Here is a 20,411-nt window from a genome sequence, read left to right on the forward strand (position 1 = left end):
ATTTCACTCTTATTTTAGCTGCTCTTCTGTCTGGTAACAGTTGTTTGGTTTACTTTGGATGTAACAGCGATAAATTTCATACCTTTTTCAGATATTTGACAATTTTAGCAATATTTAGCCAATTATGAAACACATACTATTTCACACCATATTTTCTCCTCTCTCCAGTCTCTGTGGATGATGATGATGTTTACAGACAACACTGATCTGTAGTGAGAGCAGGGAGCAGGTGGAGAAGAGCCTGGAGAGGTGGAGGTATGCTCTGGAGAGAAAACAAATGAAAATCAGAAGAAGCAAGACAGAATCCATCTGTGAGTGAGAGGGAGACAGGTGGAGAGGTGAACATGCAAGTCAACCATCCAAACCAACAGACAGTGCACAAGAGTTGAAGAAGAGACTGTAGCAGGGTGAAGTGGGTGGAGACGAGTGCCAGGTCTAATCTGTGACAGAAGAAAGTGAAAGGGAAGATTTCCAGGATAGTAGTAAGACCTGCTGTGATGGTTTGGAGATGGAGGCTCTGACACAAAGACAGGTGGCACAGCTGGAGATGCTCAGATCTTGACAGGGAGTGAGCAGGATGGATTAGAGATGAGTTCATCAGAGGGACAGCTCAGAGTCAGAGAGGCTGAGATGGTTTGGACATGTGCAGAGGAGGGAGGGTGGAGATAAGGAGGATGATGAAGATGGAGCTGCAGGCAGGAGGAGAGGAGGAAGACCTCAGAGGAGGTTCATGGATGTAGTGAAGGAGAATATATATATATATATATATATATATATATATATATATATATATATATATATATATATATATATATATATATATATATATATATATATATATATATATATATAAATATATATATATATATAAATCAAGCATTACTTGATTTATTATATGTCAAATAATAAATCAAGTAATGCTTATTTTTTTGTTTGTGCCTTGGTTCCAGTTGAATTCATGGTGTTTTACGCCACCTAGTGGATACATGAAGTGCTCCAAATGAGATATTTTGTTGTCTAGATTTCAAGCAAGTGTGTAAAAACTAGAGGTGAACATTGGAAAATATAATACAATGCCAGCTGCCGTCACTCCGCAACATTATATCACATAATCATAATAAAATAAGAAACATTTAAGCATGAAATTCCCTTTGTATTCCACATTTTGAATTTGGACAAGCAGCAGCCAGGTGACGCAGGGAAGAGAGAAAAAGCAAGTGTGCGTGCAGAAAGTGAAGCGCTCCCTCCCTGCTTCTTGACACCGACGCTTTCCCTGTAAAAACTTGGATTCTCCCTGAAAGGAGCAGCGCCCCAACGCGCCTCTTTCAGTAGCGGGACTGAAAACACTCCATCCTTCTCCTCCAGCGGGTGGGCGTGTTTTCCTCACAGCTTGCAGCGTCTCCGTCCGGTCACTCCGCTCTGGACTGGGATTCGAACTTGGAGACGCTCCGCGGTGGGAAACGATGCCCAGTTCATCTTTTTAACGCGTTTAAATGGAGAAGAAGTCCAAGATGCTGCTGCCGCTGCTGCTGCTGCTGCTCGGTTTCAGCGCGGGTGTCCTGGGACAGCTGGAGGACTCCCAGTTTGAAGATGATGTTGATCTGGCAGACTTTGATTTAAACATTGTAAGATTGTTTAAGAAGAAAGTGTTGCGCTTTCTGGTGTTAATATTTCGCCTTCTGATGATGTTTGTGCCCACAGGCGCCGCGCAGGGTCCCTCGCCAGGTGAAAACTGTAATAACAAAGGTAAAATAACTCTTTAATTAGAGAGTTTATTTAAAGGTTTATTTAAAATTAAAGATAAGAAGAAATGCCTTATCTTATCTTGGCGTCCTAGATCTGATCATTTGCTGCAATATCTGCAAAATTTTAATCAGAGAGTTGAGTAGTTTGTGCTCTAAGGTATGTTGAACTGACCTGGCCTCAGTAAAACATTTGATTAAAGCAAACTGTGTATTTGTAATAGAATATATGACCTACTTTAAGTTATTTAGAAGTTGTCACTGTGAACTTCTGCACGTTGGGCGTAACGCACAGGAGAACTGCCAAGCGCGCAGATGTGCCAAAGTGTCTGTCATGGCCTGGATCTTAGCTCACGAGAACGAATTCCTCTCGGTACTGAGTCACTGTAAATTTATAATTCCAGCTTTCGTTGGGATGAAAACTGAAACTATTAATAATTATCAGCGCGCACAATAGATATGCGTAAAATCTCGCCAAATTTAGCCTAAGCGCCGCTGCTTCCGGTTATAGTAATATTGTTGTTATTGGTGGGTTTTTTTGTTATTTTTTTTTTATTTTATTTTGTAGGAGACCAAACCTCACATCCAGGAACTCTCCATCAAGACCACGATCATCTCCCGCTACGCTTTCACTGCGGTGTACTGCGCCTTGCTCAACCGACACTCCGCCGCTAGTGAGGGTGTCTTCCAGTTTCAAATCCCCGCTAATGCCTACGTGTCCAACTTCACCATGTAAGAGCCAAACAGGTCACCTTAACAGGAACAAAAACTCTCAGATGGTGGAAATCTTGCTTCTATATACCTTTACGCATTTTCTCTTGACATTGAAGCTCCATCTTTACTGTGAGTGATTCTGCTTTCATTTTGCTACCCCTCAGATGTCAGACACACTTGGACTTATGATGATATTTGCTTATTTGGCACTCATAGCTCAGTTGTGGCACTGGCAGATTTTTTTTGTGGGCCAGATGTGGTTAAAATATGAGGTCCACATGTGGCTGAACTGAGGCTGCACTGAGGAAGTGACAGTGAGGACAACCTGAGTTAACCTGAGTCAACGCTGTCAGTCGAGGACAAATGTGGCCTGTTAGAAAACTGCAGATATGGGAGACATTTGGACCAAACATTCAGTTATATCTGCTCTAGCTTCACAATTTAAATCAGTTTTCAATAACATTTCCATTCAAATTCCCATAGATTTTACTAATGATCATGTATATAAGTGTTAGCAAATAACAGCAGCCCGTTTTAAATTAGATTATTATTATTTTGTTTATTTATTTATTGATTGATTGAAGCTGTTTGGGATGTTTTAGAAGGTATTTTATGTTTACAATAGGATTTAGTGGCTGGAAGGTTTTATATTGGTTCAGTTGCTGTGGGGATGACAGGAAAGGGTGAAAACCTTTACACTGCTGTTAAAACACACACACACACACACACTCACTCACACACTGACTGACTAGCTCATTCAAGTTCATCACTGGACTCTGTAAACAGGTAACAACAGGATTTCTGCCAACGAATTCTATCCTTTGTCCAAGAAAATCTAGTTGAACTGTGACAATAGGTGGTCCTGACCATGAGCACCACTCTGAATCTCAACCTTTGACCCCATGAACCAGGATCATTGGGGGGCGCGTCTACCAGAGCGAGGTGAAGCCAAAGGAGAAGAGGATCAAACAGGAAAAAGGCAAACCTGAGAAGAAGGAGCCAGGTGACACAAGGTAAGAGAGAAAGAGCATGTGTGTGCGCCTGTTCCAGCTGAACTGTGTGGCTGCTTCCTCCAAATTACACAGCAGCACGTGCTCCCTTCAGTATTTATATTTTGGCAGCACAGATTGATAGCGTCCCATTTAAAACCCCCTCTTCCACAGCGAGGCTTCCACAAAGGGCGAGCATGTGTTAATGCATGTGAGCAGACGGGCTGACAAATCTGTGACCCAAGAGCTGACACATGGGAAAAGTGACATCATACCATTTACAACTGTCATGCAAAAAAACTGACGTTTCATTAAATGTCATTTAGTGATTCACGGACTGTAAATAGAGGAAGCGGACGAAGGAGGACAGACTGGAGGGAAAAATGTGAGATTATGTGGAAGCAGTGCATCCCTTTTAATGATATCACCACTTGGACTGTTTGCTTCACTGCTCCACCTCTTTAAAAATCTTCTACCCTCCCTAAATGTTGTAATGTAGTGGTTCCCAAAGTGTGGGCCCCGGCCCACCAGGGGGCTGTGAAGGTACTGCAGGGGGCCCGCAGTAATAACAGAAATACTGTTTTGTTTTTTTTAAAAACCTTTATTTTACCAGGTAAAATGTTTGAGAACCAGTTCTCATTTACAAACATAAAATTACTCACAAGTATGCTTAATTACATATTTACATACATTATTTATTTATATAAAAAGTGATTTTAAAGGGTAAGAGGAGGTATTTAGTTTATAATAATCATTACTCTGATCTAAATTTACTGCTCTTGTATTGAAGTTTTTGTCCCACTGGCAAGTGGGTCACATATTGGCAATAGCACTTTACATATGACTGGGTAGTATTATCAATTTATAGCTAACAGCCTGTGTTGTTTATGTTTTTTTAAATCAAATTTTTGAGGAAATACATCAGTTTCTCTTGTATTTTGATGAGAGTGACAACAGGCTTCTAACGAGGAAAACTTCATAGGCTGGTGCTAACAGATGGGGGGTGGGGCGGTGGTGGTGGGGGTAAAGGGGGGGTCCATGGGATTTTCTGGTTTTTAAGGGGGCCGCAGCACGCTTGACTTTGGGAACCACTCCTGTAATGTATTTCTCTCATCTAATGTATATGTTTTATTATTTTCTATTTACAGCTGCTCAGTTATTCAATTATTATATTAATACTGAGGGGCCTGGCCAAGAAAACCTCATCTTCACACCCATGTAAGATGCATGTTAGTTAATGTACAAGGTAACATTTTAAAATAAAGCATATCAAAGCAAATGAAAGTGCAGAAAACACAGGCAGTTTCACTAAAGTCTGAATGTAGGAAGTAAGATTTGACATTTCTAAATGCAAAGCATACTCTGGTAATAATGTACAATTCTACTTCGGAACATTGAACTTTTCACTGGCACTGCCTTTTACTCTACAACCAAAAACTCATGAGATTATAGAATATGGAAGGTTTTATAATCTCATAAATTTTAATTCAGCTCCATTTAGCAAGTTCATTTCAGAACTTGGAAACCTCTGGATATCACACATCTTTGCATAATCATTTAGCTTGTGCAAGTCTCCAAACATAAAACTAGAAACAGGTTTGGTTACCAGTTGAATTACTTCAGAGTTTGTCCCCAAAGCATACTACAGCATGATATAATTTTTTATATGCCAAGTTTATTCTTGATTTTCTGTCAGTATTGTCTGCCAAACTGCTGTAAAATGACTGTAATATAGTGTTTTTTCGTGACTATGGTTTAAAGAATGTAAATGCAGATGCAGAGCAGCAAGCTACTGTGCGTTTTTGCAGTATTCTGTGAGTGTTTGAGTTCTGTAAGGTTTAAGTTCGGCCGTTTCATTTATTCTGGGTTTTTAGTTTGATTGATGTGTTTGCGTGATAAGTTTCCCATTGTGGAAATTGTTTTGTTGGATTTATGGTCCCACACTGGTTTTTGGCTCCACAGAGAGAAGGACTGTGGAAAGTTAACCAACGCAGAGGATACAGGGATGCACTTGGATATTGTCCTCCAAAAAAGCTGACATTGCATAGCCTGATGGCGATGGCTTTATGCGTAGGTAGAATGGTGACTCAAAAGGAAATGGAACAACAGTGGAGTTCAGCAGAAAGAGGAAGAAATGTCAAAGATCAAAAAAGCCCACAGTCAAGAGTTTTCACTGGTTTTAACGCTTTACACTCTACAAAGGAGGTTCTTGTCTAGTAGGAGTAACATCTGCCTTGCAGCAGGGATTAAGCTGAGGAACCAACAACAGCAGACACATAAACAAGTCTAGCCCACACTACCAGTTGTTCCATATAATCTTGACACTGCACCCTTGCACTGCCCCACAGCTACAAAATGTAGACATCGGTCTGCATAAAACCTTCAGATACTAACTGGGCGCTTCAGGATTTTTCTACCAATGAGCCACCGTGACTGAAACTCGTATTTCAATGACTGTGTTTTTCTAGAAGCAGGGGGAATGTAGCAGAGCTGTTGATAGAGATTGCAGTAGAAATACTAAAATGCATTATGGCAATAACTGTTTATTGCTGCAAGTCTAGCTGTCATTACATTGCTTTGATTTAAGAGGTAATTTACTGTAATTTCACAGTTTTACCATCTCGTCCCTTCACGTTCTATCACTGCCTCCTCTCTCGTCCTCTCCAGCTCAGACCCGGAGGTGGAGGTGTTCAGAATGGCAGCTAAAATTCCTGGTCGAAACCGGGCCGTTTTCCTTCTGACGTATGAGGAGCTTCTGCAGCGCCGGCTGGGGCGTTACGAACACGTGACCAGCCTGCGGCCCATGCAGCTGGTCAGCCGCCTCAGCCTGGACGTCACTATCGTCGACCATTCCCCCATCACTGACCTGGAGGTGCTGCCACTCCGCAACAGCAAGAGCAACGGCAAGAGCAATGGCGCTGCCAACACTGCAACTGCTCCAAACACACCAGGTTTATGGATACTGAGTACTGTGCAAAATTTAGGGGAAGTTAAAGTTAAGCCTCTACCAAAGATAGGTTTATCAGTTAAGATCATACAGAGTACAAACTGATAACTCTTATGAGCATAAAGTACTCGATAAAATGATGTTAAAACTGCTTTTGTAGTACATAAAATGTGCAGAGGTCATTTTTAAGGCTTTTGCTCTTGATCCCTGTTAAAGTACTTCCTGTCAATGTGTCCCAGCCAAGCCCAAGCTTCCCATCACCACTGTGATCAAAAACGAAAAGAACGTCTGCCAGATCACCTTCAGCCCCAACATCACCCAGCAGGCAAAGATCACCACCAGCGGCATCCTGGGAGACTTCGTGGTCCGCTACGATGTTCAGAGAGACACGGGGATCGGAGACATCCAGGTGAAGGAATTTGCCAAATGTCCCCAATAAACAGAGCCATGGCCAAAGGTTGTGATGAAACAACTCTGTGATGATAATTGTAATATATTGGATCCATGCTCGCAAACTTCCCATCCAGCTACACTTATCCACCCACCTGTTAGTCATTTGTTTCTCTGGCCTCCTGCCACCAGCTTAACACTGCTGCCAAACTCCTGTCTGTCTTCAGAGCAGAACTACAACTGCAACCAATCTCACCGTCTGCTGCACATCTGTCTTTGTTTTCCAGGTTTTAAACGGCCATTTCGTGCACTACTTTGCCCCCAAAGACCTCCCTGCTGTGCCCAAGAACGTGGTGTTTGTGATTGATACCAGCGCCTCCATGTTGGGGACTAAGATCAGACAGGTATTGTGTGTGTCTTTGACTTCAAATCACACCAGTGATTGTCCGAGTTCCTGTCCTTCTTCTTCCTCTGCTTGACGCAGCTTCCATTAAAATTAAAAAAACAGACCCTGCACTATTTTTAGTGACACACAATGGAAAGGCACTTCTGAAAAACACTGTGGCACGTCTGGTGGAATCGTAACGTGTCTGCAAAACTAAATGCTGGTAAGGAATGTGACAAAACGTGCAAACACGCTGGCGACAGATTCTCAGTCACAATGCAGATCTGCTCTAAAGGATACACTGCTTTATGTTCTACTTTGACTCCAATGGAAACTTTACAAAATGAACATCATGTAACATTTAATAAGACATGACACTCGAAACCGAGACCAAATAACTCATCAAAAAACAAAAGTGTTGCAAGTAATCAATCTGGTTACAATCTGATGTCTTTTTGTAACCAGAGGGGCTGCCCCCTCCTGGGCTGCTGGGCTCTCTAAGCCTTTACGTTAGTAACCATTATCAGCACCATCACCATCCTTATATGGTGATGGTGCATAAACCATGTCTCAGGTTTTTTTCAGTGAAGAACATTGTTGTTTGATTTAAAGGATCAGTTCATCCCTATTTTCTCCAATACCCCTTGTAACCTATCCCCCAATTCCCCGCCTCCAAGACCTCCACCCAGTCTGAAAATTTGGCTATAAATTTCAAATAAAAAAAGAAATATAATATAAAGAAATATAACTGCTCACAATTTTCACTTACTAATTACACCACAAAATACCAGCACTGTGAGCATCTTGTGTGTTTGCCAGAGCTAGAAATAAGGAAAGACTGGTGAGCAGTCTTTTCCTGCTACTCATGCTGAGTTTGGATTTGGCCAGCTTTGGATTTACACTAGGCTCATAGGCTTGGAGTATTTTCACATTAGAGTCTTACCTAAATGTTCCACTTTGGAGCAGCGATATGAATTCATTCTCAACTCTTCTCCCAAAGGAATCAGAGAAAATCAAAATTTTCTGACAGTCTCTCTTCCTTTACAAAGCAATTTCTCCATTTTAATGTTGAATTTTTATTGCTGCACTGGATAGGAAATGTGACACCCCACCTCCTCACTCCCACACTGGAATATCAATATCAGACCTTTTCCTCCATCTGCTGCAGCACGATAATCCCCTCTTCCAGTGCTGATCTTTGCAGCTGCCCTGAAACAGAAAAGAGGAGAGAAAGTGAAAAACAGATTTTCACTGAGAAAGAAAAGTGGAAATTGTGAGGGAGGAAGGTCAGTGTCTATGGGGTAATGGAACTTTCTAGACAACAGTACCCTCAACCCCCTGATCCCACTCCCCACCGTCAGCAGCCCCAAGTGGGCTGCAGGAACAGAACAGCAAGTGTGTTTTGATGTGGCTTCACAATAGAGGTTTTTCAGTGGAGGTCAGCCTGTGGTTCTGACCCCTGCTGTATACACCCCATATAGACATCTATGAAGCCCCTCAACATGAAATCATATGTGTCACCCACACTCATGGCTGCGAATGTGAAGAAGAAACTTCAAGATAGAAAAGCAGTAGGAAGTCTTGACTCCAAATAACTCTTATTTCCATGCCTTTGAAAATGTTATGTTTTGTGAATAAATGGCAGAATCTGATATCAAGTTTTATGGTGCAATTAAATCTGAGGGCTTTACATCAATAGCAAGTACCTGGACTTTAAGTATTCTTTTTATGCCCGTCTGTCAAACAAGAGAGAAATGTTACCTTTGCAGGACAATTATAGGATAACAATTTTATTGTAAGAAAGAGCTTTGTCAAAATAACTAACTTTATGATGAATGTGTGGACTGACATCTCTTAGAGATAGGGTGAAGAGTGTAGCCATTCAAGAGGGGCTCGGAGTAGAACCGCTGCTCCTCCACATTGAAAGATTGAGCTGATTTGGGCATCTGACTAGGATGCCCCCTGGGCTCCTCTTGGGTGAGGTGTTCAGGGCATGTCCTATGGGGAGTAGGCCCCGTGGCAGACCCTGGCATGGGAGGGAGGTCTGGTCATCTCTGCTGGACCCCAATAAGCATCAAAAAATTGATGGATGGATGAATTTATGTGTCAGCATCGCTGCAAAAATTAATCACATGCACTGCAGCCTTGAACTCTTCTAGACAGCACCCAGCAGGGGTGGATGATGCTGGTGAATTGAACATAAGCCGGTCTGTGACTTGCCACCTTCCAAGTACAAAGTCCATGTGATGTCAGATTGTGACAACATGCACATAGTTCTGCTAACATTCAGGGTCGTCTATCCAAGCAGCTCCCTCACTTAAACCACATCCAGTAGTTTGATCATATCTAAAGATCATTTTAAATGAGCTCCATGTTAGAAGCTGTGGAAAATGTCCTGCCTGCATTCTTTAGGAATCATCCAAGATCTTTTTAGTCTGTTAAAAAAATAAATAAAAATACGACAGTGGAAACAATCAGAACTGCACGACCAAAGTAAATAATCATTAACAGTTTTCTGCCGTTGTTGGCACCACCATCTAAACCAGGGGTAGGGAACTCCACGCCTCGAGAGCCGGTGTCCTGCAGGTTTTAGATGTGTCCCTGATCCAGCACACCTGAATCAAATGGCTGAAATACCTCCTCAGTCTGCAGTCAAGTTCTCCAGAGTCCTGCTAATGACTTCTATATGTGATTCAGGTGTGCCGGATCAGGGACACATCTAAAACCTGCAGGACACCGGCTCTTGAGGCCTGGAGTTCCCTACCCCTGATCTAAACTTTGATTCAATGGGGTTGGTGTTGATTGATGTTTGTGTGTTTGCTTCCAACCCTTCCGCCTCATTTTACAACACAATAAATGCACCACAGGCACAATGATCAAGTCAGTTTAACCTGAGATGACCTAAAGCAAACACTGACACAAGTTGTAAAATAGCACAAAATTACTGTTTCACACCTGCAGGACTTCAGTCTGAAGCTCTGGACTTTAATTAGCATAAATTAATATCTAAAATATTCAACTCATGTTCAGTAGAAAAACACACATTTAACTCAAGATCACACTGGTTCAAAAGAATGTAAGAACATAATTAGGAAATATAAATGAATTACATATTATATAAATTACTTATTGTACAATATAGAAATGAGCAAAGATAGAGGAAATCTGCCAGATTTACAAGCCTAAAGACAGAAAAAGTGAAAGCTTACCAAACTCTTTTGAAAATAAATGGTCCCGATGCTGCAATAAATTCTTTATCAAAATATTCTTTATTCTGCCATCTAACATAGATCTTCAACAAAAACACAGACGCTTGTCTTAAACTGGAGACGTGTGCCACACAGAGCGTCTCACAATCGGTTATTTCCCTTCATCTGTGGCTGTCTCTCAGACTAAAGATGCCCTGTTCACCATCCTGAGGGACCTGAGGCCCGGCGATAACTTTAACTTCGTCAGCTTCTCCAATAAGATCAAAGTTTGGCAGCCGAATGGTCTCGTGCCAGTGACCCCCCTCAATATCAGAGATGCCAAGAAGTTTATTTACATGCTGATGCCCACTGGAGGTGAGACATTATTGTTTGTGGTTTGTCTTTGCTATGATTTTTGATGACTTTAAGTGTACCATAAGATATAATAAAAGCAGTAAAACTGTCTTTAATAACTTAACACTGAGCTTAGATTTAAAGTGGAAAAAGAGTCATAATCAGTAGTGACATCCCTTCACTGCAGGCACCAACATCGATGGCGCCATCCGAACTGGCTCCTCTCTGCTTCGTGAGTACCTCTCGGGCCCTGACAGCAGCCCGAACAGCGTCTCGCTCATTATTTTCCTGACAGATGGGCGACCCACTGTCGGAGAGATCCAGTCCGCGGCGATCCTAGGGAACACTCGTTCAGCTGTGCAGGAAAAGTTCTGCATCTTCACAATTGGGATTGGTAATGATGTGGATTACCGACTGCTGGAGCGCATGGCTCTGGAAAACTGCGGGATGATGAGACGCATCAATGAGGAGGCTGATGCCAGCGCCATGCTCAAAGGGTAAGACTTTGATATGACATTTTATCCTGCAAACTACTAACTCGATTATTAAGTTTTCAAGATTTGGGGCAGATTCTATGCTTTCCAAATTTATACATCAATCATTATCCTAATTTTGAGATGACCTTCACTCAAGATTTTGGAGGTGGCATTAAATATTCATAGGCCTAAAGAAGATAAGAGAATTTAAGAAAGTTTCTTTTTATTTATCAAAGTGGTTCATAAATATTCTGAAACTGATGTTGACAAAAGGCTTTAATAAAAATGGCCTAAGATTTACTACACAGTGGTCTAAACTGCTGTGAAAGTACTCTAACATACTCTGGATGAGATCTAAAATAGATGTGAGACTAGTCTGAATTCTGACTTGATGTTGGAGTGAAAGTATATTACAGTGAGCCTGAAATGGTGTCTTGAAAATATCTTGGACAGACTTTAATAAAAATGTAATGAAACAAACCTAAGATTAGTGTAAATGTGGTCTGGAAGTTCTTTAAAATAGCATGAAACTTATCAGATACTCTTTTGGTCTTGGACAACTTAGAAAGCTTCCTAGCTCTGGTCTTTTGTTTTGCATTGTGAAACTGGTTTTATTTTAGTCTGAAATTGCTCTAAATTTGACCCCAGAAATGTTTGACATTGAATTGTGGAAGCAGCTCTAAATTCTGATGGTCTGGTGCTCGTCTTTAGTCTAGTTTTTACTTGACAGTAGAGTGGAAAGCCAATAAAAACAGTATAAAAAATGGTTTAAAATTAGTGTGATAGTAAACTGGTTTAAAGCTGGCATAACACTGGCCAGAAGACAGAAGCTCTTGTTCTATTTCATGTTTTCAAACCATGGAAACAAAGGAACAGTAATTTTTAACCTATCTTTGTTGGACTTTAAGGACAATTAAATTCCAACAAACTGGGCTAAAAAACAGGCCTGAAGCCTTTTTCTCACTGTAATCCATTGATAAACTTAACCAAGTTTAATACAGGCAGTGTTCCACCTCTGTAGGCTTTTTTTTAGAGGGGGTTCACCTTTGTTGCATGTTGTCTTGTTTCTGCAATGAGCTGACCAGGACTCACTTAATATTAACACAGAAGACACATTAAATAATAAATAATTATTACTTTTAACAGGCAATTACTGTCCTGTACCTTTCACTTTCATATATTTATAATCTCATTCTTATTAGGTAATTAGCTGCCCTTATTTCCTCCCTTCTCCCCCTCTAACATGTCCATCCATCTCTCACAACCTGTGAGGGAACGACGGCCACAAATGTGACGGTGCTGACAAAATACCTCTTTAATCAACCCTCTCTCAGAGCTCTTTTTTTCTTATCCTTGACACAAGGCCCTCTTCTCCCTCTTTCCTCTGCACAGACACACAAGGTGTTTGTTCAGTTGAGCAGGTATGTGTGTGTGTGTGTGTGTGTGTGTGTGTTGCGAAACCTGCGTCTGAGCATGTATGAGGGGCTAACAGATAGACTCCAAAGTTAATAGCCCCTGATCTGCTTGCACAAACATGCTGGTTAGGAGGTGAGGAAGTTTGCTGTGGCGTGACAACAATGACAGGCCAGAGGAACTCTGAAGTGGGGTAGCAGCAGCTTAAGGGGTTAGATGAGCGGGTTTATGGCCGGAAGGTGGCTTATTTGAATAAACGAGATGAGGAAATATACAATCAGACCCTTTTTTCTGGCACTGATTGTGTGTCCAATAGTGACAATGAACAAGCAAATGCAGGTTTGGAAACTCTGTGCATAATGTGTAAAATTAAGTGCAGGTTCTTGACTAGTTAAGCAACATACAGAACAACTATAGCATCGTTAATATTTGAACTGCCTCCAATTAATGCAATACTCTCTGTTCTGCTTCTGCTGGGCAAGCAAAGCCCCACCTTTATCAAATGTATGCCAATTTATAGTCAATTATATTAAAACTTCAATTTATCATCTTAAAACTTGAATATTGAGCCAGCCAAAAAAACACAACACCATTAGTACTTTGTTCGACTAACAGCTGATGGGCGTAGTCACCATGATTTAACTCATGGCTTTGTGGAGTCCAGAAGAGCATTTGCTCTAGATCAGCATTTTCACCATCTCTTTTTTTGGTGTTTGAAACTTCATGTAACAAATAAGTGGTGGATCTGTTAAACCACACGGGTTTAATGCACTTCTCCACTAAACTCACATTTTAGACCCGGAAGCTACACCCGTCTTTTATACTATCTTTCGTTCAATCAGACCAACCTAGTGGAAAGTTCTCCTGAAATAGGAGACCGAAAGATTTTTTTTTCCTTTTTAATACCTCACTTATTTAAATCTTATTAAGACTTAAAGTTTCTATTATTAGGGATGTGGCCACTGACTAACAGGTGGCTGTAGAAACAGGCAGCTGGAGCTGCTTTGTCCTAGCTTTAACCTCTGCTGATGAGTTGCCGAATTGGAACTCTCAAATGTGTTTGCAGATTTGGTGACTTTATCTTATTGTGAGTTTAATTGCCTGTCCGATGGTTATTTGCTCAAGTTCCAATGAGCTAAATTCTCTGTATGGACCCACACAGTTTTGCTAGCATTAACTGATAACACTGTGTCTTTTCATTCCAATACAGCGGCAGCAGTCTAAGCAGAGATACTCAGAGCTCCCTCTCCCCAGCTACCACCTCCAACTCATCTGAGGGGTTACCAAGATGTTCCCAAGGCAGCTGAGATATATAATCTCTCCAGCGTGTCCTGGGTCTGCCCCAGGGCAGCCTCTATGCCCAAAACACCTCACCTCACCAACGCCTCTACTCTGAGCCCCCTCCATGAATTGCCATCTTATCATGGTAGAGGGATTTGCATGCCCACGTGATCCCAGGAGCTTTGCTGTCAGGAGCATTTTGCTCCTGGTAGGGTCTCCCAAGGCAATGCAGTCCTGGGTGAGGAGCCAGATTAAGAGTGATTCAGAAAAGAAAAGAAAAAACCCCATGAAAAAGAAACCAAGGAACATGACTGCCCTGCACGGGATAGGGTTGGGGACCTACCTTCTCCTGGGCCCACCACTCACAGAAGGGGCCTTAGGAGTTTGGTGCTTTGTGGATCAGGCAGCAGTCAGTTATAGAGGTTGTGACAGTTGATGAATTTGAACATCTTTTGATTGAAACCTATTGGAAAGCCTAGGGATTTTAGCAGTGACCTTGACTTGCCATCATCACTTGATTGCTCTTTTTTGCTTTGCTTTCATTCATATGCAACCCTTGATATCTTTGTTCCTTTCTAGGTTCTATAATGAAATAGGAACTCCTCTGCTGTCTGACATAAGAATCAACTACACTGAAAACTCAGTCCAGTACGTCACTCAGAATCTCTTCACCAACTACTTCAATGGCTCTGAGATTGTCATTGCTGGGAAGCTCATAAATGAAAGTGCAGAATCCCTCCATGTCCAGGTCACTGCCAGCAACAATGACAAGAGCATTATCCTTGAGACCGATGTTCCACTGAGACGCCGACGGATAGATACCGAGAAGCATGTGAAGGTAGCCACTGCTGCAATGGCGGCCGGAGTCAAAGCCCTGGGGTCCGATGCAACACAGAAATTAGGAGTCGCTTTGGGTTCAGTAGCAGAAGACTTCGTGGAACGTGTGTGGGGTTTCTTAAGCATCAAGGAGGGACTGCGGTCACGGCTGCGCAGCCAAACCAGCAAGGAGAGGGAAGATCATACTCAACAGGCAGCCAACCTATCTATGACCTATCACTTCTTCACTCCTGTCACCAACATGGTGGTGGAGAAGCCTGAAGTCCTGGCTGATGGCACCATGGCCCCAGCACCCACCATCACGCCAGAAGCTGGCGAGGATGCTTCACCTGCCAATGAACTGCCAGATGACACAGATGACAGAAAGCCACAGACGCCTGATGGGAAACTTGTCAACCAGGCTTTATCACTGAGCAATGCAATCGGTAAGGTGGCAGCTCCCAGGTCAGGCACTGCAGGGTGTCTTTAACCCTTTAAAGTCTGCTTAATCAGTGCATAAATGGAAACTTGTGTTTTGAGTGAGAATGTCAGAAAGGCCCTCTGTAAAGCTAGAACATCTTACTATTCATCACTGATTGAAGAAAATAAGAACCCCAGGTTTCTTTTCAGCACTGTAGCCAGGCTGACAAAGAGTCAGAGCTCTGTTGAGCTGAGTATTCCTGTAACTTCCTGTAAGCTTCCCTTAGGCAGTATAGTATTATTGCATACATTTTCATTGTTATGCAGATGATACCCAGCTTTATCTATCCATGAAGCCAGATGACACACATCAATTAGTTAAACTGCAGGAATGTCTTAAAGACACAAAGGCCTGATGACCTCTTATTTCCTGCTTCTAAATTCAGATAAAACTGAAGTTCTTGTACTCGGCCCCACAAATCTTAGAAACACAGCGTCTAACCAGATACTTACTCTGGATGGCATTACCTTGGCCTCCAGTAACACTCTGAGGAATCTTGGAATCATTTTTCACCAGGACCTGTCTTTCAGTGCACATATTAACCAAATATGTAGGAATGCTTTTTTTGGCATTTGAACGGTTTTTCTAAAATTAGAAACCCCCTGTCTCAGAGTGATGCTGAAAAGCTAATTCATGCATTTATTACTTCCAGGCTGGACTATTGTAATTCATTATTATCAGGCTGAAAAGCCTTCAGTTGATCCAAAATGCTGTAGCGAGAGTACTGACAAGGACTAGAAAAAGAGAGCATATTTCTCTCATATTGGCTTTTCTTCATTGGCTCCCTGTTAAATCCAGAATTGAATTTGAAACTCACAGGACCCAAAGGATCGGTTGCCAATATCCAAATCACAGACTCTATAAGACACCCTCTAAAGATCCCAAATCCTTCTGCCAACTGACAAAAGCTGTTTCATTAGTATGAGGCAGACTTACATACTTTCAGTACCGAGCAGGTGATCTTAATGTTGCAGCTGGTGAGTGTATATCCAGTGTTTAGGAAACAGCAAATAAAGTCAATACAAATGAAGCACTAGGAAACAAAAAGAAGGTGCAATCATGTTGCACTTTTGAAAGGCATTATAACCACTATCTCATGTAAACATGCAGAATGTTTCTTATCTCATCTGACAAAGTGTATCACACTAATATCTGATCTAAAAAAAAATAGTTACTGTATATATATATATATATTTTTTTAGCAATGGCATTTCTCTGGTTCATCACTGAGATAATTCTCTTCCTTGTAGGTAAAGCTGAGAGGAGACCAGCCAAGAAATCCATCACCTTCTCCAAGACATCGGGTAACTCCAGAGTTTCTGTACTTTTCACATCTTTGTTAGAGGGTACTGGACACATATATGAAGTGATGATAGGGCTCAATAGTAAAACATAAAAGACTGGGGAAGGGGAAGGTACAGTAGACTCTCTATACACTCCATGTGTGGGCAGCCTGTAATTTGGATGCTCGTCAGACAGTCGGCAGTGATCACACAGACAGCAAGAGGCTCAGCAGTTCCTCTGAACCTGACCAGAAAAGAGGAAAGAACCTTCAGGGTCTAATTGAAATGCCAACACACGTAGCACTTTAAACCTTAAGTGCTGTGTGCTAATGGAGTTTGAAAGAGGATGTTTGTGCATGTGCTACAGTAAAGAGAGGGAGCTCATCAGAAGCAGTTAGTGAGGACTAATAACCCTGTCATTAGTGATGCTCTATCATCTCATTGCTCCTCACTGCATCTTGACTGGTTCCCATGAGCCTTTCGGGAATTCTATCTAAATAAATAAACTGTATTCCAGAAGAGACACTTAGCTGACTAATACACAAACAGACACATTGCTGTAAACATATCTAAACAATCATCAATCAGCTTTTGCTATTTGCTTGTTTTTACATGTTTTTTTCACATATGACACAATGTCATTTTGAGCCCAAAAACACTGAGTCACTTTAAAAAAAAAAAAAAATTTATAGCCTTATTTTTTTTTTTTTTTTACCAGCAGTGATAATGTAGCTAGTCGTTTCACCTGGTAAAAAATGTGGACCTTGAGACACTTGCTGGTGGGAGTACCCTAAAGGCAGGTTTAGGTACTTTGGCTGGTGTTTACAGTACGTCTATATCTTTACCTTGATAGATTTTGTCGATAGCATCACAACTGTGCCACATGCTGTCACAAAACTTTACAGGTGTGCAGCTGAGTTCAGAGATGGGTAAGGTAATAATACAGGATTTATTTTTGATTACTGATGGTCAAAACTTGCTGCAGGTTGTTATATTAATACAAGATGACTTATTTTGGGAATTTAGCCAATTTTTCTCATCTGAGTCAAAGTCCTGCACCCCTCTTTATTTCCTGGCCACCCATTGTCACACTAGCATCTGCAACCATTTTATTTATTTTTTGCACAGCATTGCTTCAATCAGTTCTGTGAAGCTAGAGAATTTCCCTTGATTTCTTGGTTTACATTCACCAGCCACTTCACTGGGTTTACTTTTTCTAGTACTGGGTTAGACCCCTTTTTGCCTTCAGAACTGCATTAATTCTTCATGCCACAGATTCAACAAGGTGCTGGAGACGTTCCTCGGAAATTCTGGTCCATATTGATGTGATAGCGTCACACAGTTGCTGCAGATTTGTCAGCTGTACATCCATGATGTACAGCAGAACCCAATGTCATGTTCAAGAAACGGGTGTGAAATGTTATGAACACAGTCAACAATAGCACTCAGGTAGGCTGTGGTGTTTAAACAATACTCAGCCGGTACTGAGAGCCCCAAGCATGCCAAGAAAATATCCCCCCACGCCATTACATCACCACCACCGCCCTGAACGGTTGATGCAAGGCAGGATTGATCCATGCTTTCATCTCGTTTACGCTAAACTCTGACCCTACATTTCAAATACTGAAACCAATAGTTGAGACCAGGCATTGTTTTCCAGTTCAACATCGCTAAAATCACCTTTATCCCCCATTTTGATGAACTTCAACAGTTTGTCTTCACTATGTGAAAATACCAAATTTTATTGTCTAAGCAGATTTATAATCTAACAGTTCTTGCATGGGTGGAGTTGATCTAATTGTGTGTGTGGGGTTTCTCCTCTTATACCCTTACACTTCTTCAGCGGATGGTGATCCCCATTTTGTGGTTGAGTTCCCCCTCAGTAAACTGACTGTTTGCTTCAACATCAACGGTGAGCCAGGACACATCCTTGGCCTGGTCTCTGACCACAAGGACTCTGGTAAGCCTCATGATTATACACTGTAAAGGAACCAAAACTCTTATTTCACATCAAGATCTAAATCTTCTCTGCTTTTAATAAAACATAAATGTGCGTTCTCAGGTGTGACAGTCAACGGTAAGCTCATTGGGGCCCCAGCTCCACCAGGCAGTCACAAGCAGCAGCGTACTTACTTCAGCACTATCACCATTGTGGTGGATAAACCCAAGCGTGCCTACATCGAGGTGACCCCTAAGAAAGTTATTCTGGATGGACGAGACCGCATCGTTCTGCCCTGCCACTCCACTGTGTCTGTGGACAGTGGGGTGCTGTCAGTGGCCATTGTGGGAAAGTCTAACGTGACCGTGACTGTCAGAGAGAACATCAGCTTCGTAATCCTGCTGCACCAGTACAAGAACCCAGCGCCCTACCAGAGAGACCACCTGGGGTTCTACATCAGTAACAGCAAGGGACTGTCACACAGCTGCCATGGGCTGTTAGGTGGGTGTTGAAGGAGATTATCTGTAAAAACTTGTTGAGCTGATAACACAAATCATAAATCCTAGTCACTGCAGTAGTGACTACTTAATGTTAACAACCAGTCAGCTGGCTAAAATTGAGTAGGTTGTTCTTGGGTTGCAAAAAACAACAATCTGCTGGAGCATGGACAGGAGACCTCCATAAGTGTCCCGTGAGATCAGCCACTGGGTTGTTGGCAATTTGGATGTTGCAGAGAGTGGGGTGCGGCCTCTAGGGTTGTGCTTGACCAAACTCTGGGGATCTGGGGAGTTCAGCTCTTAGCCATGATCTGAGTCATTCTTAGCAGTTTTTGTGGTAGGGCGTAATGTTCTGCTGCTGTCCAGCAGTGTCAATAACATGGGGGTGTGGTTGGTGTGCAAGACATGTTAAAGTAACCCTCACATGAACACCAGGACACAAGGCTTCCTAGAAGAACATTGCATTGTAACAACACGGACAAAAGTTCACCAAAATCAGCAGGAATCATCTTCTGAGGATGATCAATATCTAAATCACATAAAGTCAGAAATGTTCTTACTAAACCTGAATCTGACTTCGCAATAAAGAGCTGCATACACTGCAAACACAGTCCAATGCTGTCCCCACGGCTACTTGTTAGGTTACATTACTTCACTTAATCAACGATACAAAGTTGCCAGGAAAAAGGTCACATTTTGAGAGAGGGAGAAAATTAAGCCCTATTTAAGTATTTAATTACAAGCTAAGCTTTAGATAGCTACACTTTCATCTGGGACAATCTACCCCAATGATGCAGAGATTTGGGGGAAAAAACTGACCTGCACCTACATTTTCACCAATTGTGAATAAATGCATAATGTTTGCATTTTTCTGAAAACATATTGTAATAGTGGTTTCAAACAATCTGACATCGGCAGGAAATTAACTTACTGGCCTCCAGAAAGACTTAAAATAACCTGAAGCCCGGATTCATTTTCCTTTTAGGTCAGTTCCTGCATGAGGAAGTGGGATTGGCAGAGCTTCCCGCACAGGGAGACACAAAGCCCTCCGCGGTCCTGAAGGTGAAGAACCGCTCAGTGCCGGTAGTGCAGAAAAGTAGGAGGATCTACAGCGGGACGCAGAGCGTGGACTGCTGGTTCGCCCGGAACAATGCTGCCAAGCTGATAGACGGAGAGTACCAGGACTATTTGATGTCACACATGTTCGACACAGGAGACTGGCCACATGGGACAAACAGGGTGTGAGATGTGTAGCTTCAGCATTTAATTACTTGACTAAACTCCTTTTAAACATAATTATCACATCCAAATAGTCCTAAAAGGCTCCACACATCAAGTATTTTTCTTCCTTCAGGTCCCTTTTGAATATATTTTTATTATTTCTGCTGAAAATTAAATGTTTTATTATATAATTTCTTATTTTTACAAATGTTTAATAAAAAGTGTAAATAAAACCATTAAAACTATATTTGGAACTACATATTTTTTGATATTCATGTTCGCATGTCTTAGGAAG

The 20,411-nt window shown here is 41.8% G+C and overlaps 1 protein-coding gene across 1 annotated transcript; it reads left to right on the forward strand.

Annotated features, from left to right (window-relative positions):
• The first annotated feature begins 1,407 nt into the window (after positions 1-1,407).
• Positions 1,408-20,276, forward strand: itih5 (inter-alpha-trypsin inhibitor heavy chain 5). Its single transcript, XM_030720349.1, has 14 exons — positions 1,408-1,625; positions 1,702-1,746; positions 2,311-2,474; positions 3,368-3,469; positions 6,113-6,396; positions 6,632-6,801; positions 7,070-7,186; positions 10,559-10,730; positions 10,897-11,206; positions 14,459-15,141; positions 16,427-16,480; positions 18,303-18,419; positions 18,522-18,899; positions 19,881-20,276. The coding sequence occupies exons 1-14, from the start codon at positions 1,494-1,496 to the stop codon at positions 20,138-20,140; spliced, it is 2,988 nt and encodes a 995-aa protein (XP_030576209.1). The 5' UTR covers positions 1,408-1,493; the 3' UTR covers positions 20,141-20,276.
• The last annotated feature ends 135 nt before the right edge of the window (positions 20,277-20,411 follow it).

Source organism: Archocentrus centrarchus, chromosome 23 (assembly GCF_007364275.1).
Source record: "Archocentrus centrarchus isolate MPI-CPG fArcCen1 chromosome 23, fArcCen1, whole genome shotgun sequence".
NCBI classification, from domain to species: Eukaryota; Metazoa; Chordata; class Actinopteri; order Cichliformes; family Cichlidae; genus Archocentrus; species Archocentrus centrarchus.

Excerpts from the sequence above, each read along its gene's own strand:
- itih5 (XM_030720349.1), top strand. The coding sequence starts at position 1,494 with ATGGAGAAGAAGTCCAAGATGCTGCTGCCGCTGCTGCTGCTGCTGCTC. Across the intron at positions 1,747-2,310 it reads TGAAAACTGTAATAACAAAG|GAGACCAAACCTCACATCCA; the intron begins GTAAAATAACTC and ends TTTATTTTGTAG. Across the intron at positions 16,481-18,302 it reads CACCTTCTCCAAGACATCGG|CGGATGGTGATCCCCATTTT; the intron begins GTAACTCCAGAG and ends ACACTTCTTCAG.